General features: G+C 42.4%; 1 protein-coding gene across 12 annotated transcripts in view; it reads right to left on the bottom strand.

Annotated features, from left to right (window-relative positions):
- Positions 1-23,975: 23,975 nt before the first annotated feature.
- svila (supervillin a) overlaps positions 23,976-27,637 on the bottom strand; it is a 108,778-nt gene continuing 105,116 nt past the window's right edge. For 10 of the 12 annotated variants that reach the window (XM_049564729.1, XM_049564719.1, XM_049564730.1 and 7 more), the window contains 3 exons: positions 27,262-27,417; positions 26,072-26,092; positions 23,976-24,995 (listed from right to left, as the gene is read on the bottom strand). In XM_049564729.1, the coding sequence (XP_049420686.1) occupies positions 24,909-24,995; positions 26,072-26,092; positions 27,262-27,417 (264 nt within the window). In that variant the 3' untranslated portion in view covers positions 23,976-24,908. The remainder of the gene's footprint in view (positions 24,996-26,071; positions 26,093-27,261; positions 27,418-27,637) is intronic. The other 2 variants (XM_049564718.1, XM_049564728.1) reach the window with 1 other exon arrangement.

Raw genomic sequence — 27,637 nt, 5'->3', positions numbered from 1 at the left:
ATATTTCCTGGTTTTCTACAAAATATTAAAAACGTGTTTGGTGTACAGTACTTAGGAAAATTTTGACATCCAATCAGCCTCAGTTGAACTTTATTTGGTGCTAACTGGTTTACATTAGCATGATTACAGGCTAAACATCAGCATTTTATTATTGTTATCGCAAACGTGTTAGCATGTTGATGTTTGGCATTTAGTTAAAAAAATACAGCCTCACAGAACAGAGAGCACAGCTGTAGACTTTTAATCTTTGTCCTTAGTAGCCTGTCCCAATACCCACACTTCCCCTAGAAATACCCACGTGCACTTGGTTGTGCACGTTCACGTTTAGGCTAGCGGTGTCCCAAAAGAGAACTGAGGTAGTGGAAGTGGTTTCCAACACTTAAAACCCGCCCTAGATTCTAAGGGAGCCCCGACCCACACTTTCAACGAAGTGGAAGATGGAATTTCCCAGAACACCTTGCGAAGTCAGTAACTTCAGCAACTTTTGGAAAACAATTTGTTACTGTACGATCGGAATGTAGGCTATACAAACAACGGATGGTCGGACTAGCGTAAACTCATCAGCAACTGGGTTGAGGACGGCGTCAAAATATTTAAACAAATCGACTTATCCGAACAAAACCGATCAGAACTAGAAGACGTCGTAGGCGCCTCCTTTTTTCAGCATTTCTCCTCCGTTGATTCATCAGACAGAGAAGAATAAACATAGCACACGCCACAACATAACTGCTGGAGCTGCCATTTGCGTGACATATGCCTGCACATCAGCCACGTCGATTTGCACGAAGTGGTTTCTCATTTCTACCCTTATATTTCTCACTTCCCTCATCGAGGGTTATCTCGCAAACGAGGGCACTCAATACCAAGTGGAAGATTTAAGGGGTAGAAATGACACTGGGCCTAGGGCATGACGACTGATCAGAGCAAGAGCGACCTTAAGAGTGAACTGTGACGCAAGTTTGACAGAGCCAGACTTTCTCTGGTGGGCTGACTCCACAAGCCTAAAACCCCGATCAGAGATAATAGGTAACATATAGGTGGTTTTCAGCTGTCAAGGCTTTCTTCTTCCAACTCTGTGTCCATTCCCTTGAAAGGTGCTGTTTGCTGCATCACTCTTAATGCCTACCATTTATTTCTAACGTGACAACTGCACCTTCCAGAGCTATATATATATGTATACATATACATATAGGGCTTTTGCCAGAGCTTCATTTGGCACAACCAACAACCATCAAGGTCACATTCTTACTTTGACAGCCTCTACATTACATTTAGTTTCAGAGATGTAGCTATTCCAAAAACTGATTTACTTCAGTTGGAGAGCACTTCTCCACGGGAGGTTCAGCTTAATGGTTTCTCCCGTGCATATTGGTCCTCAGGTGGCAATTACCTGGCTCCTCACTCCTATGAGTTCTTGTGTGTTTTGACTATGAAACACCAGAACTGAACGTATTTTGCAAATACAAGGCTACTTGCCGATATGAGATTTCCCATGCTTTGCCAAAGAAGACCCATTAAGGTATCTCTTCCAGCAGATCTCGCAAAGATACGGCTCCTCACCAGTGTGGGCTCTTCTCATGTGGACTGTCAGGTCAGCTTTAACTCTGAAAGCTCTCCCACGTGTTTTGCACGTATATGGTTTCTCACCTGTGTGGATTCTTTTCCATGCTGGCAAGGCGGAGAATCTTTTCCCACAGGTCTCGCAAACGTTCGGCCTCTCACCTGTGTGCATTCTCGTGGGTTGTTGGTTCATTGCTACATCTGAAAATGTTTCCACATGTTTTGCATGAACATAGCTTCTCCCTTGTGTGGGTTCTCAGACGTGCATATAATTTGGACCTAAAGTGTCACATTGGAAAACTGTTTTACTTGTATGTGAATTTCGGTGTATCGTTAACAAGTTAGAGACTTATTTACATTGTTACCATGACCGTTGTGATGTCTTCTCTTTGGATTTGGCTCTGCATTCGTAGTTGAGTCTCCATGTTTGCCTCCTTTCACCTTCATAAAAGTTGTAAGAGAGGAGCTGGTAGTCATTGTTTGTTTCTGATACCACAGAGCTCATATGTTGACTACCAGCTCTTATTTCTGCTGCAGTTAGAGTGTCATTATCGTTTAAGTTTAGAGTCAGAGCTTCACTGTGGTCACTTTCCTTATACGTAGAAATCAACATATCAGTCACCTGCGTCAGCTCAAGCTGCTCTCCCTCCTGAATGCTGCAGAGTTCCTCCTGTGCCTCTTTTACCTGGGTCCTCCTGGTCCAGACTGGAATTCCTCTCCACCTCCTCTCCTCTCCTGTACAGAGCATAACGAGTTGCTGGTCAGCAAGAACCTCCTCCTCCTCAAGGCCCTGACACACCAAGCCAACAGTCGGTCATTGCTCAAAGTTTGGCCATTGATGATATATACAGAACGGCAAGGCAGAATAATAGCGGAATATTCCTGCCTTGAACAGGCAGTGTAAAAGGAGCTGGTGAAACTTGACGTTCCTTTGAAAAACGACCCCATTTTATCTACCTTGCTCTCAAACTCTGGGTAGTGACTGAAAGAATGAGATTGCGGATACAAGCGGTGGAAATGAGTCTCCTCCGTGGGGTGTCTGGGCTCAGCCTTAGAGACAGGGTGAGGAGCTCGGACATCCAGAGGGAGCTCGGAGTAGAGCCGCTGCTCCTTCGCATCGAAAGGGGTCAGTTGAGGTGGTTCGGACATCTGATCAGGATCCTCTTGGGTGCCTCCCGCTGGAGGTGTTCCAGGCACGTCCCACTGGTAGGAGGCCCCGGGGCAGGCCCAGAACATGCTGGAGGGATTACATATCTCATCTGGCCTGGGAACACTGTGGGGTCCCCCAGGAGGAGCTGGAAAGTGCCACTGGGGAGAGGGACGTCTGGGGTGCTTTGCTTGGCCTGCTGCCCCAGCGACCGACCCCGGATAAGCAGATGAAAATGGATGGATGGATGGATGCTCTCATACTTGCAGCAAATAGCGCGAAACACAATTTGAGTTTTGCCTGCATCCTCCTGCACTCAACTAAACTCCTGTTTCAAGGACAATTGAAATACTTGCTTGAGCTTCAACTGATAAACTTTGCCTTTACCGCCGCCATCAAGGGTTCGATCAGTGCAGCACATGTGCACCTCTTTTGCAAGACTATTTGGTGAAAAAGGGACAATTTGCAAGTGCTAATCACTGATGTTAGCTTTTATAGCTAAGTTATCTGCAGTTAATTTAACACACAGTCACCCAAGAAGTGTCAATGGTGCTCACGGTCGTGTCCAAATAATGTTAATGTTTGTATTACGTATATTTGTCAGATAGTGTGTTTAAAGTGTTTCATCATTTATGTGGACAGTAGTAGCTTTTATTTATTGCATATGTAATATTAAAATAATATAATACAGTATTCTCATATATAGAATTCATTGTGCGGGGACCCCGTGGCAGGTCCCCTCAATGTTTTCTCCGTGGCTACCCCCTTGGCACACACACTCTCTCACTCATGCACACACCTACAGACGATTGCATGCTCCTCACCTCTATTACTCCTCACCTTCTGGTCCCTGCAGGACAGTTGGATGGGAGCCTTCATCTTCATCTAGTAAACATACACTCTCACTGTCAGGATAACATGCTTTCCAAAATCCATGCTGAGCCTGAACGAATGCACACGGCCTCACAAGCGCACACTCACAACACCCCACAGACAGGCGTACAAGTGCACACACATGCGACCCCCACAGAGGAAGTGAGATTAGCTTTTTGCTGCTACTGTAATTCAGTTATCCCTCGCTGCCGGAGGCCAAATGGCGGGCAGGGAGTAGGATTCTGCTGTGTCTGTACTTTGTGTGGCTGGCGGCTTGCTTATCCCTCTGGTACACAGGTGAATGCCTTTTTGCCTGCCTGTCTACTCTACACCTCATCCCCCACTGTCTTCCCACAACCTCAGGACACTGTGGGTGCCCCCTCGCTGCTAAGCTGCCATCTCCAATCCACTTTTGTGACGGTTAATTTCTGACACAATTCCCCCTGGAGAATTTTGCCATTGGCAGGGTGTGTTCACTCACGCCACCTCTGCTCCCAAACAAGCGTCACAATTGCCGAAACATAAGTCTAAGTTGGCATAGGGGCGGATTTTTGAGCGGCGACACCGTGACACGGCCCACCAATGGTTCACAATTACAGCAGTGGAGCCAGTGAGTGCTTGACGTGCCAGAGCCCACGTCATTAATCTGCAAACCCGCACGCAAATGCAGAGACACCGTCCATGAAGTGAGTCATGAGCACACATATGCATGCATGCACACAGTGGGAGGCAGCTTTCTGGCGCAGGTTAGCCACAATCCGGGGCTTTTCCTCCCTCCACTGTGGACCCCTTGCCAGGCCAGGCTTGGAAAGAGGTCACATTCTCCAAGGTGTGTCTAAACAGAGATGACATGTGGATGTGCTGGCACGAGCTCCGCTCTCGGCTCCCTACCACGCACCGAAAAGCAGTCGCGGTTGTTTTCTTTCCCCTCTTTTTTTCTTCTCTTTTTCTTCTCTTTCCCCCCGAAAAGCCGCTCTCTGCCAGAGAAAACAGAATCATTGTTTGTTTTAATGGTTGTTCCATTCCTCAGGTTTATCCTGACTTAAAAATACCAATAAAGTAGAGAACGGTCTTGACAACTGGAATGATGCTTATGTTAATTTGGGTACGCTATTGCTTCTATCGCCTGAGGAGTTCTTTCTGTCACTTTTCATTAAACAGTTTTTCTACCGACTGACATGTTTGTGGAAATGTATCCCCGTGACTTATTCCCATCATAACATGACAGCGTAGGATTTACAGTATATGATGTATCATCATATCTTTCTCAGGGCAAACGTCTAATTACACATTGACAGACAGTTATCATAACAAATTCATGAATTAGGAAAAAGTGTTAAGAAAATACACAAAGTGTTGTGGTTTCCTTTCACATGAAAGATTTTTTTTAAAAAATTATCTGTGTGGTTGCATGTTGAAACTGGCCTGATTCCTGGTTCCTGCGAGCGGTGTGATTTGTGAGTGACATCAACCTGTGAAACAGGATATCTCCATTTAGACTCAAAATACAAGGTGAGCAGCACATATTAAAGATCCCCTCCAGAAATGTTTTAAGTCATAAAAATACTCTGCTTTGAATTTTAATGTGTCTGATATGGTGCTGGTGTGTGTGTGTGTGCTCTTTAAGTTTCCAAACTACATTTATATAAGTTGCATATTGCATCATTATTGGCTCCCAAACTAGTCGTGGTGTCATGAAATCATGCTTGTATGTGCAAGTCTTAAAGGTCTAGTGTGTAGGATTTAGTGCAGATTGCAACACACTGAAACTTCACCTGTGTGCCAAGCGTGTAGGAGAACTGCAGTGCCGACGCAAAAAAAAAAAAAAAAAATCCCAGAACAGAGCAACCAAACACTGACTCCATTGGACAAAGTGTTGGTTTGTCTGTTCAGGGCTGCTGCAGAAACAACATGGTGGACACTGTGGAAGAGGGCTCGCTTCATAAGTAGATATAAACAACTGATTCTAAGATAACGAAAACACAAAAATCCTTAGTTTCATGTGATTATACACAAATTAAAACGTTATACATACCATCCATCCATCCGTCCATTTTCAACCACTTGGGGGACACCAAGGTGTTCCCAGTCCAGAAGAGATATGTAATCCCTCCAGCACGTCCTGGGTCTGCCCTGGGGCCTCCTACTAGTGGGACATGCATGCCCGCAACACCTCCAACAGGTGCCCGCACAGACATGAAGCAACATTAGTATTCATTTGGAGTTGTGTTTCTGTTTGCCTGATGAATTTAAGTCCAAGATTCACTCCTCTTTTAGCACCTTTTTAGTTTGCTTTTGTTGCTAAATGCTCCACTTGTGATATTCAGTCAAGTTTATGCTCATGTGTTTTATTTTGAAATGAGTTCTTATTGTGTTTACTGTGTCTTGTACTTCCTGTTTTCCTGCCTTTCTTAATTACCTCGTGTGATTTACCTGTGTCTTGCTCCACTTGAGTTTCTAAAGTGTAGCATTTCCCCCATTTAGTTGCCAGATTATCATTGTCACCCTAGTGTGATCGTGCTCTCCAGCCTTTTCCTTGTGTTCGATTCCTTGGTTTTTGACTCTGCTTGGATTTATGGACTTTGCTTTTTGTGTGACTTCCCTGAATGGTCTTTTCTGCCTTCATGAGTTTGACCCCTGACCTACTAAGGAAAGATTTGGATTTGATAAAACTCGGTGTTTTGTTGAGTCCCAGATTTGTGATAGATTGTTACACCACGAGCTAGTCTTGAGTTTTGTCCGCCTGCTGGATGGCAGGTAGTGCATGTTGAGTTTATCAGAACTTTTCCACTATAAACAGCTGCCGGCTGCTGATAGAAATGAGGTCAATGAGAGAGTCTGAACCAAAGCAGTAAAGTCGTAGGCCAGAGAACAACAGGAGACAAAACAATAAGCTGAAAGATGCCAAAACGCTGCATTACACATCGTCATTTAATCCATTGTTATCATAAACTATTGATTTAATGCAGCTTTAAACATTAAATGCCAAAAGTGCTGCAGCTATTCTGATCTTAAAAGGTACAAAAAACTAAGAAGAATATGCACTCATCCTCATTTTGGATGGATTGCTAAAAGCACATCAACCGCTCCCAGGCAGAACTTTGAGTACTATTAAAATGAGCAGTGAGTAACATCTTAATTTTTTTGTGTCACAAGCCCAACACTGCTCCAGTGCCTTCCCAGCTGATAAGCTTTTTAAAGCTGACAGCGCAGGATCACAGCTATCTGGTAAATGGAAATGCGCTGAAAGCTACCCACACTCAGCGGATTGCTTTGGCTTGCATCATTCTGCGTCCCTGGCTGAATTAGTGCTTACTAGGTGGTAATAAAACAACTGCGAGCTGTAACATTGAGTTCTGGGTGAAGACAGCACAGTGCAGACCCTTGGGGAATCTATAGCCCTAAGCCTGTAGGTATGTCCACAGGTCCTGGCCAAGACCTGAGTGGGTATCAGGTTCGTCGCAGAGCTCATCAGATTCAGACCTGTCCTGGTTTTGATTTACTGCACCCCTGGAAGGGAACGCGGAACATCACCTGCATCTGGTTTACACTGACAAATCAAACCCACTTGTGGTGGGAGGGCATGGAGTTAACCAAAATAGGGACTTTAATCATTTTTATGGATGGTAGGAGTTTACAGGTTTTAAATATATATATTTATGAGCTCTGGCACTCCGGCACTGAGGATAAATCACAGCAGTGATCAGGCCACAGTGAGCTACAGCGAGCACAACAGGCCAGGTGGTATGTGCAGCTGAACACAGAATAAATGTGAGGTGTGGTTGAGATGAGGTCACCGCGGACAGCACGGGAGTGGACAGGATCAGATTAAAGTCAGTGTATCTTTCACAGAACTGCAGTGGGTGCAGATGAGGTGTTATTTGATACCTTAACAGTCATTAACATGGATGTAGTGTTTATTGATGGCCATTATGGTAACAATAAGTAGTCTATGAGTGTTACTCTAATCAGAACATGATGTCATAAACACTGGAAAGCACTTATGGGTGTGAGCGCTTCATTTGGCAGCTGTCAGAGAATTCAAATTTCAGTGCACCGTTGTGTTTGTGTAGTATATTTCTGCTTGTAACAACTGTGTTAATTACATGCAAAGCATAAAATGTATTTTCTCCAAATCTCTTATGGACCTGCTTTACATGAACTGTTTGTGGAGCTGGGACTGTTGCTCTAGTGTACTGCACTAAAGCACAGGTAACATATCATCTGGTATGAATGAGACAACAAAAGCTGCTGTAAGGTGCATTACAAAAGGCTGTGTAGATTGTAGTCAGTGGATTGGGATTAACATCAGTACAGATTCAGCAGTATTAAAGGAGAAGGCTGTCACTTTCTGATGATGAGAGGATCTTAGCCTTATGGTTCATACCCTTGGTCTTTAGATATCTGGAGCCATATTACACTGTATGATTAATTTTATCTGATTAAACCTTCTCTTAAACATTTATAGGATCACAGGAGACCTGGAAGTATGCAAGATTGTTGCTTTTTAAAACCAGAATCATTTATTGGACAGAAATTGTGTGCATGTACAATGAATTTGACTCTATTTTTGTTGCTCTCATACACAGAACAGACATACAGCAGTTATGCCACTGATACAAGGATGGAAATGTTTGTCAGGCTCACTGCAGAGAAACTACTTCTCTCATACTGGAGGGTTTTGATTGCAGTAACTGTGAAAATGAAGACATTGCATGATGCAGATGATGGTGAGGATTTTGTGTTTGTGCCAAAGGATTGAAAGGTGATGTGAGAAGAGAGGATGAGTGTGAATACTCAGAGGACACAGAGCTCACATCTGTGTTGCACTGACTCCAACCACAATAAATATTAAGAGAAACATAACATATAATAGGCTACAATGGAAGCCATTAATGCATTTTCAACACCTTTTGTTGCATCTATAAATAACTTATTGCTTTCATATAATTTGTAGCTCAGTCTGTGCTACATGGATAATGCTTATTTTAAGATTTAAGATATTTCAGAATGTTTAACATAAAAAAAACAATTTGAGCTAAATGAGCAAATTTTAATCTCACCGTGTTGTTAAAGGAAATATCAGACATCAGCAACATCACAGAGTGCTGCAGTGATGACATTTTTTCATAGGCCAACCTGGAAGTTAGCGTCACTCTGGTTCCCTTGACATAAAGCGTTCATGATTAAATGTGTAAATGTAATTGCCAGAAATAAAAAGCTATTGTTAGGGTGTAAACAAACTACACTATGGTGGCATGAACTTAATGCTGCCACCACAACAAGGCTGTAAAGCCAAGTTTGGCGTGGTGATGACTTGTCGTCTTATTTAACCACTTGTTAGCAAACCCCTGTTTGAAGACGCATAAAAGCTTTAAAATTCACAAGTAGGTTATTTACTGACATATTCCATAATTTCACACCATTATTCCACCTTGCTATTCTGTATAAAAGGTACAGTTGTGGTATCAGAGGTAGTAACAGTGCTGAAATGATGTCAGTTTCAAAGGGACAACCAACAAGACGGGATAATGGCGTGACATTTTGACAATGTGTTCTTTGTGCAATCTACCGGGGGAGACTTAAAGTATAGCTGATAGCGGTTAGCAGCTAGCTCAGAGACAAAGAACAGCTGCCCAAAATGTCCACAAATTGGGAAAACAATGAGCAGGAGCTCCTTATGAGATCAGCCACCATATAACAGGAATGATAAATGATTGTCATTGCCATGTTAATGGCATTGTAACCATTTATAACGTGCCACCAGCACATAGGTTATCCTTCACAGTAGAGGCTGACGCTGTTGTGTTAAATGTCACACTTCTGTGACTCCAGTATGCTGTCTAAAATCACACATGGACTGACATGATGTGTGGGTCTGTGTAAAAATGCAAAGGAGACGGGAAGAAGGGACTTCTTGGCTGTCCTATAGCTACCCTGGAAATCCAGAGTTCTCGCGAGAGCACAATTTGAATTTGCTCAGTGGGTCACTCTGGCAATCAGTAATGATGCTCATTATCTATGCCGTTGGAGCCGAGCTGCACCAATCACATCGGTGTATCTGATATAGGCGGGCCAGAGGCGAGCTAAACAGATGACGACAGCACTGCGACTACGAAGTCCGGAATCAGTCAGTAAACATTGCAAGATGGCTACAGATGAACACCAGTTGTTTGAAACGGCTTTGGCCGCTACAGTGAACGAGTTAGACTTGGCTTCTTCTCTAAAAGAGGAACAGAAGACAGCGCTCGAATCTTTCCTTTGCATGAAGGACGTTTTTGCTCTTTTGCTGACCGGATAAGACAAGAGTCTAATCTACCAGTTAGCGCCGCTGGTAGCTAAGCTCTGGATACGTCACCACGTGTATTGTTCTGATTGGTTGTTGTGTTATCCAATTGCATGCAGTGATATTTTCAAATGCATGCTTGGTGCCGCCCCTCGAGTTGGGCCATTTTCATTACTCATGGCCAGACCCTAAATCTTTCTAGATTTGGGTCTGGATTTCCAGGCTACCCTATAGTGGGATCTCTGAGTTAAAAGTGCTATTAACTTGAATTCAAGGGAACAGGAAATACAAAAATGCTGACTCATTTCTGCAATTAAGAGCACAGTTTTGCAGCACTGTATCAGGATTCATCCTCTGATGTCTCTACAAAAGTTGATACCATCTAGTAGTTGTTGTGGTGGGCCGAATAAATGCCTGACCAATGCTGCCATCTCTGGAGCCTTGTGGGACTGAAAAGTGAGAATGAGCTCAACTGTGTCTTGGATTACATCTGCAGCATTACAGAGCAACTGTGAACAGTGTAACACTCCACACAGTGATATTGTACGTTTTCTTTTCTGTCTATCAGCACTTATTTTATTTCCAGTCCCTTAACAGAAAAAGTTAGCTCCCTCTGTTAGAGCAGCTTTGGAGGACAGGTGTAGGTCACACTCTCTATCAGTCCAATCACTCTGCCAGACTCTGTAGATCCTCTTCTCTGCTCTGACTAATTTCATTTAGCTATTGACTATTGAAGGTAAGTCCTTATTAGCCTCTTTTATTAACCACTAATTATGCTTCAGACAGCAGCCAGCTGTTTGCTCGCTGCAGCTTTCCCTCCAGTTAGCATCCGGGTGTGTTGATGTGTGTATAGGAGTGTGTGTGTGTGTGTGTGGGTCGGGGAGGGGGCATTAAATGAGCCTGTTTGTCACCTGAGGGTGAACTGTGCCATAACAGTGATGGAAATGTGCCGTTTGGGGCCCCAGAGTTTTCATGTTGTCTCCTCATCACTCTGTACAGTGCGGCTGAGCCGTTGGAGCAGGATAACACACACATCCCATTTGGAGTTGAACTAAAGAGAGGAGTCTAGTGTTTTTGTTTCCCCGGCTTTGGGTTTTGGAGAGCACAACAGCGAGTCCTGAGGCTGAGTCACTTTCTCCTCTTGGTTACGGCTTTTTGTGTTTTTGTTTGGATCCCTGTGCGTCTCAAATTATACACCTGACCCTCCTCTTTTCCCTGCAAACACGTCCACGCATACACACAAAAAAACGTTTGATGTCAAGCTCATTTAAGTTCTGACCGGCACATGTTTTCTACATGACACAAGCAACCTCTTCCTGCTTTACAAATCCAAAAACCCACCTCTTGCCAACTGGTTTAGCAGAAAATAACTTTTACAGTGAGCTGGCGAATGGAACAACCACAAGCATCACGTATGTGAGTGGAACTGCATTGCAACTCTCTAAATCTTCTCTAAATCCTCCACCAGCACCACCCAGCATGCTGTCTGCAAGGTCGGCTCTCATCATCACCCACCTGGTTAGCAGCACCCTCCCCCATCCCCCCCAGAAACCCATCTAGTAGTCTGCTCTCCACAGCAGGCTGCCAGGCCCGGGGCTGGGCCGCAGGGTGGAGAGGTGGAGGATGGATAGAGGAGCAGGCGGAGGGAGGGAGGTGTGTTTGTTGGTGTTGATTAGAGGATCAGAGCCTCTAATGATGCCAGGTGGCGGTGGGAGGGCAGTCTCTTGACTCCGGTCCAAAGGCTTCGATTTAGAGGTGTGGTGCACACTTAGGAGTGCACACACACACACACACACACACACACACACACACACACACACACACACACACACACACACACACACACAGAGTCACACCTAATGGTGAAGTGCGTAGTAGGGGAGCTCCTCTAAAAGGCTAAGATGCTTTTGACTGATTCAGTGATTGGCAGAATCTTCAAGTATCAGCAGTTACCCTTCTTCATCCTGGATGGAGGCAATAATGTGACCCAGACTTCTGCCTTCAACTTTCATCCACATTTCACAGCACATAGTCATCCCAGCCGTGTTTAGATGTTGTGTGCTCACACTGGAACCACACAATAAGAAATGAGTTCCAACATGCAGGCCATAACAATACTCAGTTTTTTGTGTAGCCATTGAGGGAGACTAAAAGTCAACCTTTGTTGAGCACTGACAGAAAAGAAGTCACTATCTTTTTTAAAATGAAACTTCGATAGTCGAAAATTCTTTTTTTGTAAACTTTAAATTTATTAGCTTTTCAGTTAGCAAAACACACACAACAAAAAAAAGTGTGTATCTGTCTTACCACCGCTAATCTCCCAAACTACTGGACCAATCAGCCTAATATTTTGTGCCACTGCTTTCAGTTTACAGCTTCTGATAATAAGCTTGGAGAAGGTCATACATTTGGTCATGTGTGCATGAGTACATGTGTGAGTGTGTGTATCTGTATTTTTCCGCAGCTAATCTCCCAACCTACTGGGCCAATCAGCCTAATATTTTGTGCCACTGCTTTCACTTTACAACTTCTGATAATAAGCGTGAAGGGGGTCATACATTTGGTCATGTGTGCATGAGTATGTGAGTGAGTGTGTGTAGCGGTCTGTCTGCAGCTAATCTCCCAAACTACTGGACCAATCAGCCTAATATTATGTGTGCATATTTATGACTGTTTGCTCAAAGATCTCTCGCGGTTGTGGTGATTCGCAAGTTTTGAAAAACCTGTTCTACTGAATGTTTTCTACCGTCACTGAGTGCTGACTTCTCACTCCTGTCAACTGGCCGATAGGAGCCACAAGTCCGCAATAATGTCATGTGGCAAAAGTATAGAGCAAATGGCAATCAGCTAGGCTAAAAACAAGAAGCCACACTGTTGCCGGCAACATTTTTGCCTTGGATGTGGCTAAAAAACTGACGTCCATAGCAAAGTTTGGTCTTATTTTGAACCACAGCATCTGTAAATTACTTTCTATACCTGATATGCTATGATACGCTAAAGTTATGAGATGAAAAATGCCTTTGAAAGAAAAAAAGTTTTGTTATCATCCACTATGTTGACTGTAAGGGAGCCCAGAGGGACAATTCCACTAGGCGCAGTGTGTATTGTCCAGAGTGGCCATTCTTCCAGTCTACATATATTAGACTCTTAAAGTATTATTATGTCTAAGTTCTATTATAAGTAATAAGTTCACTGACATCAGAAAAAGTAGTTTGACAGAATAATCTAAACTCTGGGTCAGTTTACCAGCTTTGACTTTAGGTTTCAACCACATTTCACGGTCTTAATCAGCACATCCCTTCAATAATTGTAGGGTTTTGAAACACTTTATTTCACGGGTCTGTAATTTCTCAATCATTTCCTCTAAAGAACTGTGTAATTTGGCACTAATAACACGAAAAACAGGGACCATGTTCAGCTGGTACACTTCCAGTTAATTAATAACAATGAACTGCCAGGATAACCTAGAGTCGTTTAGTCGGTGCACATCAGGTCAACTAAACATGTCAGAAGAATACAATTCAACAAGGAGAATAAAGTTTCCAATAATAAATAAACCGTGACTGAATATTTACTTGGGTTTCAATGAGGCAGTTCTTTCAAGGAACTTTCCCCATAATTAGTACCAGTTAACAAAGTTCATTCGAGGAAAATTCCCAGGAAATAAGCAGGAAACTGCTGAGCGAATACAGGCTCGTAAAGTAAAGCAGTTTGTCTCTTTCTGCAGCGTATCTATCAGTCAGCATTTCAAATGGCTGATCACTCTGTGTTCACAGGCTGCTTTTTGTCTTTAAAGATGTACTATGCAGGATTTTCCAAGAGCACATGATAAAGACTCATACAAAAGTAATCCCTCTCAATCATCACTTATGACCCACTAGAAGCATATGGCTTATTTTCTTATTATTTTGCAGTGTTGCTGGTGTTTCTGGGTGTGTAGTCCTTGCCCAAAAACAGCAAGCAGAAGAGGTCAAGACTTTATATAAAGTTGGTGATCAGGTCAGGCTGTTCTCATGCACTATTCATATGTATACCAACTAAAAGTAATGCATTAGAGTTCATATATAATCCACATAATCAGTAAGGCTGTAATCATGTGACCAATGTGCTGACTGAAGAAAAACAGGAGGGAGTAAAAAGACAAATGACTGTGTAAGAATGCAGGTTGGGGTGATGGATTAGTCATACAAACACAGGACTTTCCCTCAGGAGACCGGTGTTCATGTCTCGTCTGAAACCAAGTGAACTTTGAGCTATTTTATGGTATGTTGTCACCATGTTTCTTTTTCTTAACCTAACCTACCTATCTTTAAGTTAGGTACCTAACTTTACGTTAAGTAGGCTATGTAACATGTTCTCACCACAAACCAACCTCACCAGAGTTCCTTTGTAACCGGACTGAGACCACCTCTTCAAGAAGGTCTCGGTCTGGTTGTTTTGGTGCACACCTGAGTGTGATTGCTGTGTTCACACCTGCCCAAAAGAACCACACAGAGGGGGAAAACAAACTTGAGTTCACTTGAACCGAACCAAACAGGGCAGGTGTGAAAGCATCCTAAACCTTATCTACGTAGCTTTAATCACCGAAACTTAACCTGCATAACATTAAGTTAAGTACATGACGTGACAACGCAATTCTTGAGGCACTAAGATATCATACAAACTGTTTTATGTTCATTTTCATAAGACATCACACGTACCGATGCATGACGATACGTTGATCAGGTAGTAGCAGTGACAGGCACATCCGACAGGAAGCTCCAAAGATCGCAGACACAGAGCTGTAAATATAGCCAGATCAAATGCCACATGGACAAAATTCGCTCCAAAATGAGATTTAATTTCAGGTGGGCTTTCAGTGTTTCTTTGGCTGGTGACCACTGAGGGAGGTGATGGAGAAAAAGAGCAACACAGTGCTGGGCTTTTTTCTGTTAGACATGTAGATGCATCAATTAGCTTAGTTAGCTTGCCAGTGTATCGGTTTTCCATGTAACCGTCACTTCCTGCATAGTGTGCCTTTTATAATGGACCTTATTATGACACCAATGTTTGTGAGAGAGGCTTTCAGTATATTCACTAGTAGGCAGTGCTATTTAGGAATGAAACACACTGGCTGTGTAGAGGTGTTAATATACATACAGAGGCAACAAGTGTAGTAGATTTTGTGCAAGAATAATTTGTAGGTTGCATTTGGCAGGAGCTGGTAAGATGGAAGACACAGTCACATCATGGTCGGAGATGAACTTCTTAGCTCTGGAAAAAGCTTCTAAATGAACCATGAGTTTAAGGTTATTTTGTCCATAAATGATCCTTAGTCGCTGCCCTGTCCCCAATTTACTTCTACTTTCTTATTATTTTCCATCCAGAGGTTAATTCCATCATAAACCTAAGGACTAAAATCTAAACCTCCGTAGAGCTCTGACTGCAGTGTGTGGTCTGCTGGAGCTGATGTGCCCCAGGTGGTGCAGAGCCTCCATCCAGCTTTCAAAGTGACCGTCCAGGTCTAAATTGGACAGGAGACAGAGGAGAGACACAGTAAGCGAGGGGACCTGAGGCACGTGGCTGCGCTCCACATTATATAAATCCACACCACTTTTATGGGCTCCATCAGGGTAGAGATCTAAATCTGGGTTAACAAGCAGAGCTTACCACTAAGAGCCCAGGGCACCAGAGAAGAGAAAAAAAGTCTCCTTTCTGAAATTCATTTCCCATAAATCATCTCAGGCCCGGGTCTTTGAAGTGGCTTTCTTAGAGTTTGGACAGGAAGTGTGGGGCTTAGAGCTTTTTTCCACCCCAAAGAGGGAGAGGAGAGGAAGAATGGTACCAGAGGGGGAGAGAAATCAGGAGAGGAGAGGAGGAAAGGAATCAGAAAAGGAGAGAAGGAGAGGAATCAGGAGAAGGGAGGAGGAGGGGGGGAAGGAATCAATGAAGGAGAGGAGGAGAGGAATCTGAAGAGGAAAGTAGAAGGAATCAGGGGAGGAGAGGAGGAGAGAAGAGGAATCAGAAGAAGGGAGGAGGAGAGGAGGAAAAGAATCAATATAGGAGAGGAGGAGAGGATTTAGGAAAAGGGAAGAGGAGAGGAGGAAAGGACTCAATAGAGGAGGGGAGGGGAGGAATCTGAAGAGGAGAGGAGAAGGACTCAGCAGAGGAGAGGAGGATTCAGAAGAGGATGAAAGGAGATGGAATCAGAAAATGAGATGAAAGAAAAGAGGAGAGGAATCAAAATAGGAATTGGGAGAGGAGGAATGGGATCAAGAAAAGGGAGGAGGAGAGGAGAGGAGGAGAGGAATCAAGAGAGGAGAGGAGGAGAGGAGAAGGATTCAGGAGAGGATAGGAGGAAAGGACAAGGAAGCAGAAAAGGAGATGAGAGAGGAGGAGAGGAATCAGAAGAGGAGAGGAGGAATCAGAAAAAGAGAAGCAGAAATAGAAGAGGAGAAGAGGAGAGGATGGGGATGACTCAGGAAAGGATAGGAATAAGGAGAGGAGAGAAATCAGAGGAGTAGTGTAGGAGAGGATAAGGAATCAGAAAAGGGGAGGAGGAATCAGAGGAGGAGAGGAGAGCAAGAAGGAGAAACTGAAAGGAGGAATCAGAAGGGGAGAGGAGAGGATAGGAAACAGGAGAGGAGATCAGAGGAGGAGAGAAGGAGAGGAGGAATAGGAAGAGGAGGATAGGAAAGGAGAAGTAAACAGGGGGAGATAGGAATCAGGACAGGTGATGGGAGGACAGAATCAGGATAGAGGAGGAGAGGAGAAATAAGGAGAGGAGAGGAGCCCATAGCTCCATTGTGATGCCGAGAGCAACTGATAATCCACACATAAATAGAAACTGTGAACAAAAAGGAAACACAGCATGCAGAAGAATATGTGCTAAGCCTTATTTGGACCCTCATTGTTCGCTGCTTGTCATCTTGTGTGGATTGAGGAGAGGAGGAGAGGGGAGGAGTGCCGCTGGGCAGGCACGCCGCCAAATGCAAATATTGTGGAATAAATGGTGCTAAAGCTCAACTGTGCCATTTTGCACCTAAGCCTGTGTTGAATTAACACTGTTATCATAAACAAAACATTATGTTAGTGTGGAAGTGGGCTGAGCGTCGACAGATGGTTAAGAGCATTAGGGAGATACCTGCCAAAGGGCGCCTTTCACCCCCTGTTTGGGATATTAAAATTCACAGGCGAGCCATGGCTGCAAAAGCGCCCGTGGCATATGGCCCGGTAAATATTGACTGATATTTTAATTACCCTTTGCATAATCTAATAATTAATCACAAACATTACAGTTTCACCTTTCCCCGCTGCTGCTTCGGAGGTGCAGAATCACTCTCTGTGGAGACTCAGTATGAAGTGCTGTCACGTACTAATCAAGGACGTGATGGTTTTGTTCAACTCTCATTTGTTTTTGATGGCAAGTATTCAGAGCCTGATGTCAGCACGAGGCCCATTCTACAATATAAACACACTACATTACAAATGAAGCCTGGATTAGTTGTCATGCTGCACAATGTCCTCTTGTATAGTGTTATATCAGAAGTTTGACATCATTAAATTAATTAGATTCACTTGTCTTAAAGGTGTACTCCACCAATTCCACACGTTAAAGGAGCTGATGGGATCACGTTGCACTGGTGTTGTACCTTTAATTCTATGTGATAAATAAATGACAAAGTGGTATAGGGCTGCCCCTAACCGCAGGTACCAGCCCTGGAAATTAACCTGACTCCTGACACTTCCTGTGTCTGTCCTTTCAAATTAAATTCCCACATGGTCCAGTCACATAGGATTGGATTTATTTTGACAAGGTGCAGCTCCTATTAGAGTTTCAAGTTTGTTTTTTTCCTGCGACTAAGCGACCAATGAAATCTTGCTGACTAATGACCTTTCTGGTCGACTAACTTTTCGTCAACCATTAGGGGGCAGCCCTAGTTGATTGATTGATTGACGAACATTTAAGTTCGATTCACTCGTCACAAGGAGTACAATCAGACTGTAAATTCAGCTGCGTTATGTATTTCTTGGCACCGGAAGGAGCTTCATAAAGACTAATCTAATGACCCCAGATGATGTCATCAGGGTCATCTCAGCTTGTGCTTGAAGACTACAAACATATAAAAGAAAACCTTGATTACTAAAGCCATGTTTCCACTAAACACTTTTGGTATAGTGCCTTCTTACTTTACAGCATCTCTTCGCTAGTGATGGCCAAATGAAGCCTCATGAAGCATTTTCTTTATTTTCTGAGCCCACTAGATGGCGCTCATGGTTTAAAGAGAGAGGCTCAAAGAATGGCAATTCAGTGAATCTTTCAACCTTTTGTTGAACAAAAAGCGCCATCTAGTGGGCTCAGAAAATAAAGAAAATGCTTCATGAGGCTTCATTTGGCCATCACTACTCTTAACACCTGTCTAAAACTTTTGCACAGTACTGTATGTGAAACGGTCTGAGCAGTGGTCACATACTGTGGCAACACACCAACAACAGCAGTGAAAAAGAAGACTGCTAGAAAGTGGACGTGGATGCAAACGATGCAGGTTGTAATATATTACTATAGCACTAAACAGGTTGGTTCTCCAGTATATTTCAGACCTGCAGTCAGACTTTTTCTCCTGGAACAAACAGCCTGGTGACTTAAAATCTGTTGCAACTGCGTCTGCATTAAAAGCAAACTGAAGGCTTTATTATTTTGTCAGGTTTATTTTGCAGGATCAGACACTGCATGTGGGATAAATCTAGGTGCTTTACCGTCTATAGGATACAGTAGGTGTTTGCACATGCACTGTCATGTAAGGCACACAGAGTTTCAAATGAACAGAGAACTTACCCGTTTCACTAAAAGTGCTTGTAAGCTCTGAAATTAACTGCAGCAGAGTTTTACTGTGCTCTGTGCGACACATAAAAGTTTACAAGGGGATTCTGCAACTATCTGAACCAAGTTATAAACTTTCACATCTCACAGGAAATTGATGGAGAAATGGAAATATTTTCGACCGACGAAATAGTCCCTGTGAAAACTCGAGGATTGACGTGTTGATGGTAAAGTTTTATATCTTGTGGAGCAGCTAACTAAAAGTTTTGGTAATTTGGGTGAACTGAACCTTTAGCAGTTGAAGACATGCATGACTTTCAACCACTTTTTTATTTTTCTTTGTGGGATCACTGACCTTCAGTCTGCATCCTATTCTGGAAGCGCTTTCAGACTCTACTACACATAGTGTAGAGTGTGTGTGTGTGTATCCACATAGTGTACTGTACAGGTGTGTGTGTGTGTCATGGTGTTTTGCATTCATGTTTCTGCATCCTGTAAAGGGATTGTATCAAAAGAAAAGCTGGTTGGAGCTCAGCGCAGATACTGGGCTCAGAGTCAAAACGGTCTCAGAGATACTACACACACCTGGCAGTGTGTGCACAGCAATGTACTGTACATCCTACGGTCTTCCTGGAGCCAGAGAGGGGAGGGATGGAGGGGGGTTGGGGAGTGGGGGTTGGTGCTGGTGGTGGTTGGAGCATGTTGCACTGAGTGGGTGTGGAGGAGCGGGTGGGCGGATATGCTCCGTGTCGCACATCAAACTCCTCGCAGGCCAGAGGAGTTCAGAGGAGGCATGTGCAACCGAATAATCCAGCACAGACTCGGCATCCAACAACTTAGCATGCAAGAGAGGGCGAGCAGATGAAAAACAGCGAGAACCACGCAGCGCCTTGCCAACCTCTTTGGAAAAGGCAGCAGCTTCTTCTTTCTCTCGTTGCTGTTTCGGGGCAGGCTGTCAGTAAGGCTGTTAAAATATTGAGCAACACTCGAGCAACAGTTGGATGAACAGAAACCTGCTGTGTATATTGTTCTACTGTGATTGCATGAAATTCCCCTCTAATTGCTCTTGTTCCTCAACACAGGCCAACGGCTGATATTGAGAACATCTGAGAGCTTTCAGCGAGCGTGTGTGTGTGTGTGTGTGTGTGTAAGTGTGTGTGGAGCTGGAGGACAGCCTGGAAAATGAGGCTGTGAGGTTTGACAGGTTGGAAGGCTGATTGGAGCTTTCACCTGTGACTTCACATAGGTAATTGAGCTTTTAACAGAACCCATAGAGCTGCCATATGTGAGGCACACACACCGACTGGCTCTGTAGGTTGTGACTGCGTACAGGAGCCCAGAGGAGCAGCGATCAGAGCCTCTGACACAGGAGTTAATATCACACCGACAGGGAAACTTTCTTAATGTTTTTACCAGTATTAATGTGTTGACTTTACATATACAGACAGGTCTACACAGTTTATACTGAATAAACACAGTGAGTCTTTGTTCCCTGATGATGGAGCACCTCAGTGAACTGACCGGACCTGGACCTTTTCTGTCAGGCCCCCTTTGGAGACAATAACCAATACATACATGCATCCCCTCCCACACATGTAACTAACTGAACGGCAGGGAAGCAACAAAAGAAAACCAGGTTGAATTTAAATAAAATACTGTATAGTAAATTAAGAAACAAATGTCCTAGCATTTAAATACTATTATATTATTAGGAAAAATATTTATTTTTGAATCAAAAGGAAAAAAAGCGATTGACACTCCCGTTTTCTTTCCGCCTTAAAACATTTCTTTATGTTAGAAGGCTCAACGCAGGGGAAATTGAATGTCTATGAAAAACACAGGAATAGATTAATGCCAAGTTTAGAAGAAGGCTGATAATGTCTTTTTTTCTTTCCTTCCTTGTAGTACCGCAGGTCTATGTCAGTGGTTTATGACATGCTATAGTGCAGTTGTTTAAATTGTATTCTTATTGTTTAAATAAATATTTAAAAAAAAACATTATCAAAAGGATAAACAGTGGCAAAAAAAGTATTTGGATCTTTTACTTAGGTACCACAGTGTAAAAGTTTGTCACAAGTAAAAGTCCTATATTCAAACGTACTTAAGTACAAAAGTATTAGCATGGAAATATACCTTAGGTACCAAAAGTAAAAGTCAAAGTGTGATTTGTCAGAGTTGCTCGAATGCAAAGAATAGAGAACCATAAGCAGTAAGAATAAGAGTATGGAATATAAGCATGTAAATATAAAGTAATAAAATAAAATATCAATGAAACTGTGCTTTAAATTAAAAATAAAATGTGCATTAAAGTAAAAAATTACAGTAAATAACCGTATCACAGAACTACGTACAATAACTGTAAAAATACAGAGTAGATTTTTAAAGTCAAAATTAATTAAAATACAGTATATTATAGTTGATAAATGCCCATTATACGGTAAAATAACAAAAAACATTAACAATCAGATACCCTTCAGGTTAAGATATTAAAATATATTAAAAATAATATGTGTCGTCACTATGCTGAGGCTGTAAGTGTGAAAATGTGATTACAATTTAAACATTAATAGAATAAAACAAGAGTGAACATAACAAATATGTTCAGTTATGTGCATTGCATGTTGAATAAATATAAACATTCAAGAGTTATTGGTGAGAATGACGTCGTAAAACCTGCCAGCCGGTCGGGTGCGGCCCCTCTGTGTGGCGTTTGCATGTTCTCCCTGTGTCAGTGTGGGTTCCCCAGGTTCTCCATGTGTCTGTGTGTTCTCCTGCTTCCTCCCACAGCCCAAACACATACAGGTTGTGTCAGCCCTGATGAAGCTGTCCCTGCTTCTCACCCAGCGTCAGTAATGTGAGTATAATGACTAAATGGGTAATGGATAATAATAATAGAAAAGTTAGAAGGGTCTGGTAGATTCAGAAAATGACATAATTTACTGTAATGCAGCCTTTAAGACCAGGACAAGACTTATGATGCTATGATATCAAAAATCTGCGACCATATCTAGTTTCATATATGAATATCAATATAATATGGATATATTGATAAACTGATTGATAGACTTCATATTTTGACATGTTTAAATTACATTGTTGTTATTTTCTTCCCACAAATCTGCCCGTGTTGTTGTTTACACACTCTAACCACTTGTTAGCGTAGCATCAGAGCACCTTTGTGTCGTCATTGTTCCCAAATAAAATACATGTCGACGTGCCACCGTCTGTAGGTAAAGCTCAGGTGTAAATAACACAGTTAATGATGGCTGAATTCCAGCTGCAGGTTGGCTCGCTGTCACACCGTCACAGTTTACTGGAACACGTGAATAAAACAGAGCCATCAGCATCATTAATGTCATTAGTAACACCTGTGTGTTTCCTACGATGACAAGTCAACCTGTCTGCTGTGAGTCATATTCAGTCAGCTTTTGTTCCCTCAGTACAATCATGGACTCACCGCTGACTTTTAAGACCATTTTAATACCAACTAATATGAAATTTAAGACCAAACCTGCAATGGAAAAACATTCTCTCTATATATATATGTGTGTGTGTGTGTGAGACATGTGTAAGTACGGTTTCCAAGTAAACACACTGATGTCAGCTCAAAATGAACAGTGTGGAAAAATGACAACAATTGGGTGAGTTTAAGTTTAATGTGAAAAATAAAACAAAATCTCATTGCTGTCATAAATGTTATGTATTATGCAATTCTTCAGTCTGTAAATTGAGTTAACGGTCATTGAGTCTGTCAGGCTGGAGGAATTTTCGCGGTGATGTGACAGAAAATATTAAAGACCCATCGAATCTGAATTTAGGACAATTTAAGACTTTGTAAAGGACCTGTAGACACCCAGCGTTTTTTTACTGTCTTTAACAAAGAGTGATTTATTTTTTCAGTTTCATCTGAATAACAATAGATTAAAGACTGAAGGAATTATATGAGGAAAAACACATACTGTGGTGAAGGTGACATGTTTTTCTGCTTTGCTATGCTATTAATCATTCGTTGATCTTTAAGATTTATATTCCAACCCCTGGTCAGGGCACCGACCCCCAGAATGGGAACTAGGTGTGTGCCATACCATCTCGTTCACAATGATAGGAGTATCATTTAATATATGAAAAATTCACATTATGAGACTCGCAAATTTTGACTTGTTGACATGTTGATGTCATACTGTTACCCACAGCAACAAGAAGCATGGCTGAAAGCAAAATTATCACAGACTCCATGGTGGATCCAAAAACAGGAGCAGCTTCAGTAGTGTGGAATAATGTTTTATGAACAGCCCCGGACTGCTCAGAGGGAACTCATTCAGCGGCTCCTCTGGCAGCAGCACAGCGTCTCTCCCTCTCCTCTCTCACCGTGCGCACACACGAGTCGGTGTTGTTTTGTCATAAACCTTTGGTAATGTAAACCTAAGTGACGCTCGTGACTTGACAACAAACTCCATATATGTGAATGTGTGATAGTTGTGGTATCATAACAGCCTGTCACAGGTTACAGCCTGATGATTAGAGGAGAAACGGCAGAGCATAAAGGTCCAGGTGGGAAAAAAAACAATCATTTAGGATTTTACTAAAAGAAGGAAATCACCTGTTGATTTATATATATAGATCCCAGGGGACATTTTTGTATTTGGGAGCTGTTTAAATGTGTAATTTGTGGTAGATTTTATTTTGTTGAGCTATTAATATTGTAACAGAATCTGAATCTCACTCTGAGTTACTGTTGTAAATCATTTTTGTTTAGTTTTTCCTGAATATTTGAAGCAAACTGTAAAACGATATCACTTATTGTGTTGCAATTCTATTTTCTTTAATTAATAATGGAATAATAAAAATGTTTTTTCACTAATTTGTCATATTGCAAAAATACTGACATTATTTGGGCCCACCTCTAACGGGAACCACTCTGCACTCTGTCTCTCTATATGTCTTCCTGCGTACTTCAAGTTTTGTTTAGTCAGTATTCAACAGTTTAACACAGATGGATCTACAGCAGGTGCATTTGATTAGAGAATAGTGATGAAAAAACAGTGTGTTTGGTGTTATTGATAGTAACAGAGTAATCTGACAGGATTTAAATGTGATTCACCGTGAATCCAACGGATCATCTGAGTATCTCTCCAAGTCATGAGTGCACAGAAATTTGTATTACACTGCCCTCTACTGGATGATAAAGGAAGCTTTCATATTGTGGTCACACTGAATGAATCTACCACAGTATATGAATAAATAAAGTCAATATTGTACTTAATACAAAACCATAGAAGAAACAAAAGGCAGCAATGATGTTGTTACTTTCCAACATTCAGAGTTTATTTCTCTAATATTTCTTTATATCACAAAAAAAGTCTTCAAAATGCAGACTAGGATCTGTATATAAACTGTACACAAAAGCAAGGCACTATACACTGTAGGGTTGAAAAATCAAATACATTTCATCGTCACTGTCCTCGCCGTGCATCCAGCCTGTGTCCTTTTTTCTCTGCCTGAAACAATAATGACACTCGATGCATTTCAACGCAGCTGCATCGCTTGATTTGTAAATGGCAAATGGTGATCTGTACAGCGAGGGAGAGTTCTGTAATATCCACTATCTATCAACATATGACACAGACCTCCTCCACATTAATTACACAGCTCATTCAATCGGTTTTAGCTTGGTGAATATTCATGACGCTGCTTTTTAAAAAATTCCTATGTGGATTTGATAAATATAAATTATCTGTAATGCACAAACATACATACAAGAATAGCAGAGTGTGATGTGGAGTGTGTGGAGCAGGTTGACAGGCCTGCTCCCACTCTGACACATGGCTGCAATGTAAGGGCACTGGGCTGTTGTGCGTATGGTACATATGTACATTAACATTAAATTCAGTAAAGTTCTTCCACCAGCACTCCGTGCTCATGGACGTCATCTGAAACTCCAAGTTTCCAGAGTGATTTTAAAGAACACATTCACTCAGAAGTGCATTCGCCTACGTTTGCTCCTACTCACACGACCACAATACCAACACAAAAAGCAGATGGGAGGGAAATCCGCAGCACAAGAAGCTGGCACACCTCTCGTCCACTGATCACCTTTTCCATACCTTCATCACTCCTCAACCCTCCATCGAAGGGTTGACTCAGGAGAGGCGGCCCCTGAGCCTCTGCTGTGTCCACACGTAAACAGAAGAGGAGACAAACAACATCCTGGTGTCCTCAGGTCAGAGCTCTGTTTCAACCACTCAGAAAAGTCCCTTGGCTTTCTTCAAGTTCACCTGCTTCCATCCGGGCAAACCCCCGTACTCCTCTCTGCTCATCTCCAGGGCTTTCTGTGGGAGCAGCCACACACACACACACACACACACACACACACACACACACACAATCAGCATGAAGCAGTCACGGTCACATCACAGTTTACCGCACAGACTGTTCAACATCACATTCAGAATGTCAAACCCATCCTGCAGCTTGCATTGCGAAGAATGAGTAACCTCTGAGAACACACTCATGCGTGAGTGAGATTAAGAACGTCATTCTTCAACTCACATCGCCACCAAAATATGGTCAAAGTGCTCATATCTCCAGGATTCAGTCGTGACCACACCAGCTGGCAGACTGTAAGTAAGCATGCTGAACAGGAGAGGAGTTAGATGATTTATCAAAAAGAGAAAACAGAGCGATGAGGAAGAGTTGGACAGAAAATGGGTTATGGTTAAAGGAATACTTCACCCCCAAAATCACCATTTGTATAGTTTACTTCACAGTGAGTGAGCGAAGAATCCAAAAACTGAGAAAATTCTTAAAATATTTAAGTCATCTCACAGAACTCACACATTTAAATTAAAGTTTCATTTATCCAGTTGTATGCTCTGTACTTCCCGAAACAAGCAGCCCTTCTGATGAGAAACTGAACTGAAAGCTGTGCTCTCTTCAAAACCAGACTCCATTGACAAGAACAGTATTTTTACCACCGTGAACACAGGAGCTGCTGGTCTACTGCTGCCTCAATCAGGGGTATGCTTGTGTTATTGGGTGACATTTGTGAATCTGAACGAACCCTTTAAAACTCCGAAGACACACAATAACTCAAACAAACTACCAATTCAAGGCAGCAGTAGACCAGCAGCTCCTGTGTTCAGTGAGCTAAAATCAGTATGTTTTTCAATGGAGTCTGGCTTTGAAGTAAGCAAAGACAAGTTTCACTTCTAGTCCTTCCACATCAGTTTTCCAGATTCTTTGTTCACCGTGGAGGTTCAAGAATTCAACTTAAAACAGGACGAGTAATTTATACACAAATGATCATTTGGTGGGTAAACTATTCCTTTAAGTTGAGTGAGTAGTGAGGATGCTGTGCAACAGGAGCACGAGTCCACGTCACCCATGCTCAAGTCAGACGACTCACCTTCCCATTATCCCCTACACCCTGGAGGGTGGAATGAATGAAGAAGATAAGTTGACAAAGACAAGACGATGGAACATGATGAGAGACAAGGTTGTGGAAAGAAAGAGGAAGAGAGCAGTGAACTTAAGGAGAAAAGGCTGAATAACTAATACAGAGCCAAAGATAAGTCTGGAAGAAGATATCTGCAGAAAATGATCTGGAAACGGTTGCACAAAAAACCTTAAATTTTCTCCTTAAGTATGCCACTTAAGGATTGATTTCTCCTTAGCTGAGAAACTTATTCAGTTGCACAGAATACTTTAAAAGGTTTCCTGCATTGAAAGAGATTTCACAGTGGTAAAAGTTTCCATGGAGATTATTTGTTTGCTTGGGCGCCTGTTACCGTCTCACAAAGTTGTCTTATTTTTAGATAGTGTAAAAATGGCAGAATAAAAGAAGACAAGAAAACCATTTTGGTCAGAGGAGGAAAAGATTAAACTTCTGGAGGAAGCAGAAACTACACCGTAAATCTGATCCCCAACGACTGTAGGCAGAAGCAACAAAAATTAATTCAGTCAAATCTATAGCGTAAAATCAAGAGTATCCACTGGTACCTCCTGGCCGCAGAACACTCTTCTCAAGGTGTGTTAGTTTTTTCATTTATCACCAATGCTGCAGTTAAGATAGAGTCAGAGGTCCCTTAAGTTTTTTTGTTGTTTTTTTTTTTACCTTGCTTTGGTTGCAAAGGTCTTTTGCGCAACAGTCTTGGGATTCCTTAAGTATAAAACCAAGACAAGGAGAAAACCATACATACTTAAGTGAACATTTAAGGAGACCCTTAAGGAGAAGGTGGAGAAGACTTGAGGGTATTTTGTGCAGCATCACGAAACGACGATTCTCCTGAAGGTTATAACTATAATTTAAAGGTGTAACATACTGTGATTATTTTGTACTGTGAAGCAGCACTAATCAGCTTTATAGCCACTTGGGTACATACAGCAGTCAAGGCGCAACATTAACATTCATTTGGAGTCATGTTTCTGTCCACCTGACAAATTTAAGTCCAATAGTCACTCTCTTTTATCTCTGTTTTGGTTTCAACAGTCTCCTGAGGGAACAGCTGCTACACACTCCACTACAGTCATCGTGGTTGTGATTTACCAGTGTAAAAAGAGCAATATAGCCCATGTGTGCAGACTGCATGTTCTCACCTCAAAGTCCTCATCAGACAGGTAGACCTCCAGGCGAAGCGGGTCCACGCCCTCAGGAAGTGGCCGGGCCAGAAGCTCTGCCAGCGGGTATGTGGTCTTACACAGCCTGGCCAACACGTCCTCCACTAGAATAATCTGGTTACACACCTCTGCCTCCTGACAACACACACACACACACACACAAAGTACATTACTTTTCAACGCAAAGTCAGACAGTAGATGATAAATTTATTTAGGAAAGCAAAGTGATAATGGCGTACACCTGGACGCCTCTTTTTTGTGCAATAAGAGCATGTGTTTCTACAGTACACACACTAATGGCTACAGGCAGACACTGTGAGCACAACTGGCTCATATCAGATAATAGCTGGGAGTA

The sequence above is a fragment of the Epinephelus fuscoguttatus genome, linkage group LG21 (genome assembly GCF_011397635.1).
Source record: "Epinephelus fuscoguttatus linkage group LG21, E.fuscoguttatus.final_Chr_v1".
NCBI lineage: Eukaryota > Metazoa > Chordata > Actinopteri > Perciformes > Serranidae > Epinephelus > Epinephelus fuscoguttatus.
The sequence above is the reverse complement of the archived record's forward strand: the minus strand, read 5'-3'. Positions and strand labels throughout refer to the sequence as shown.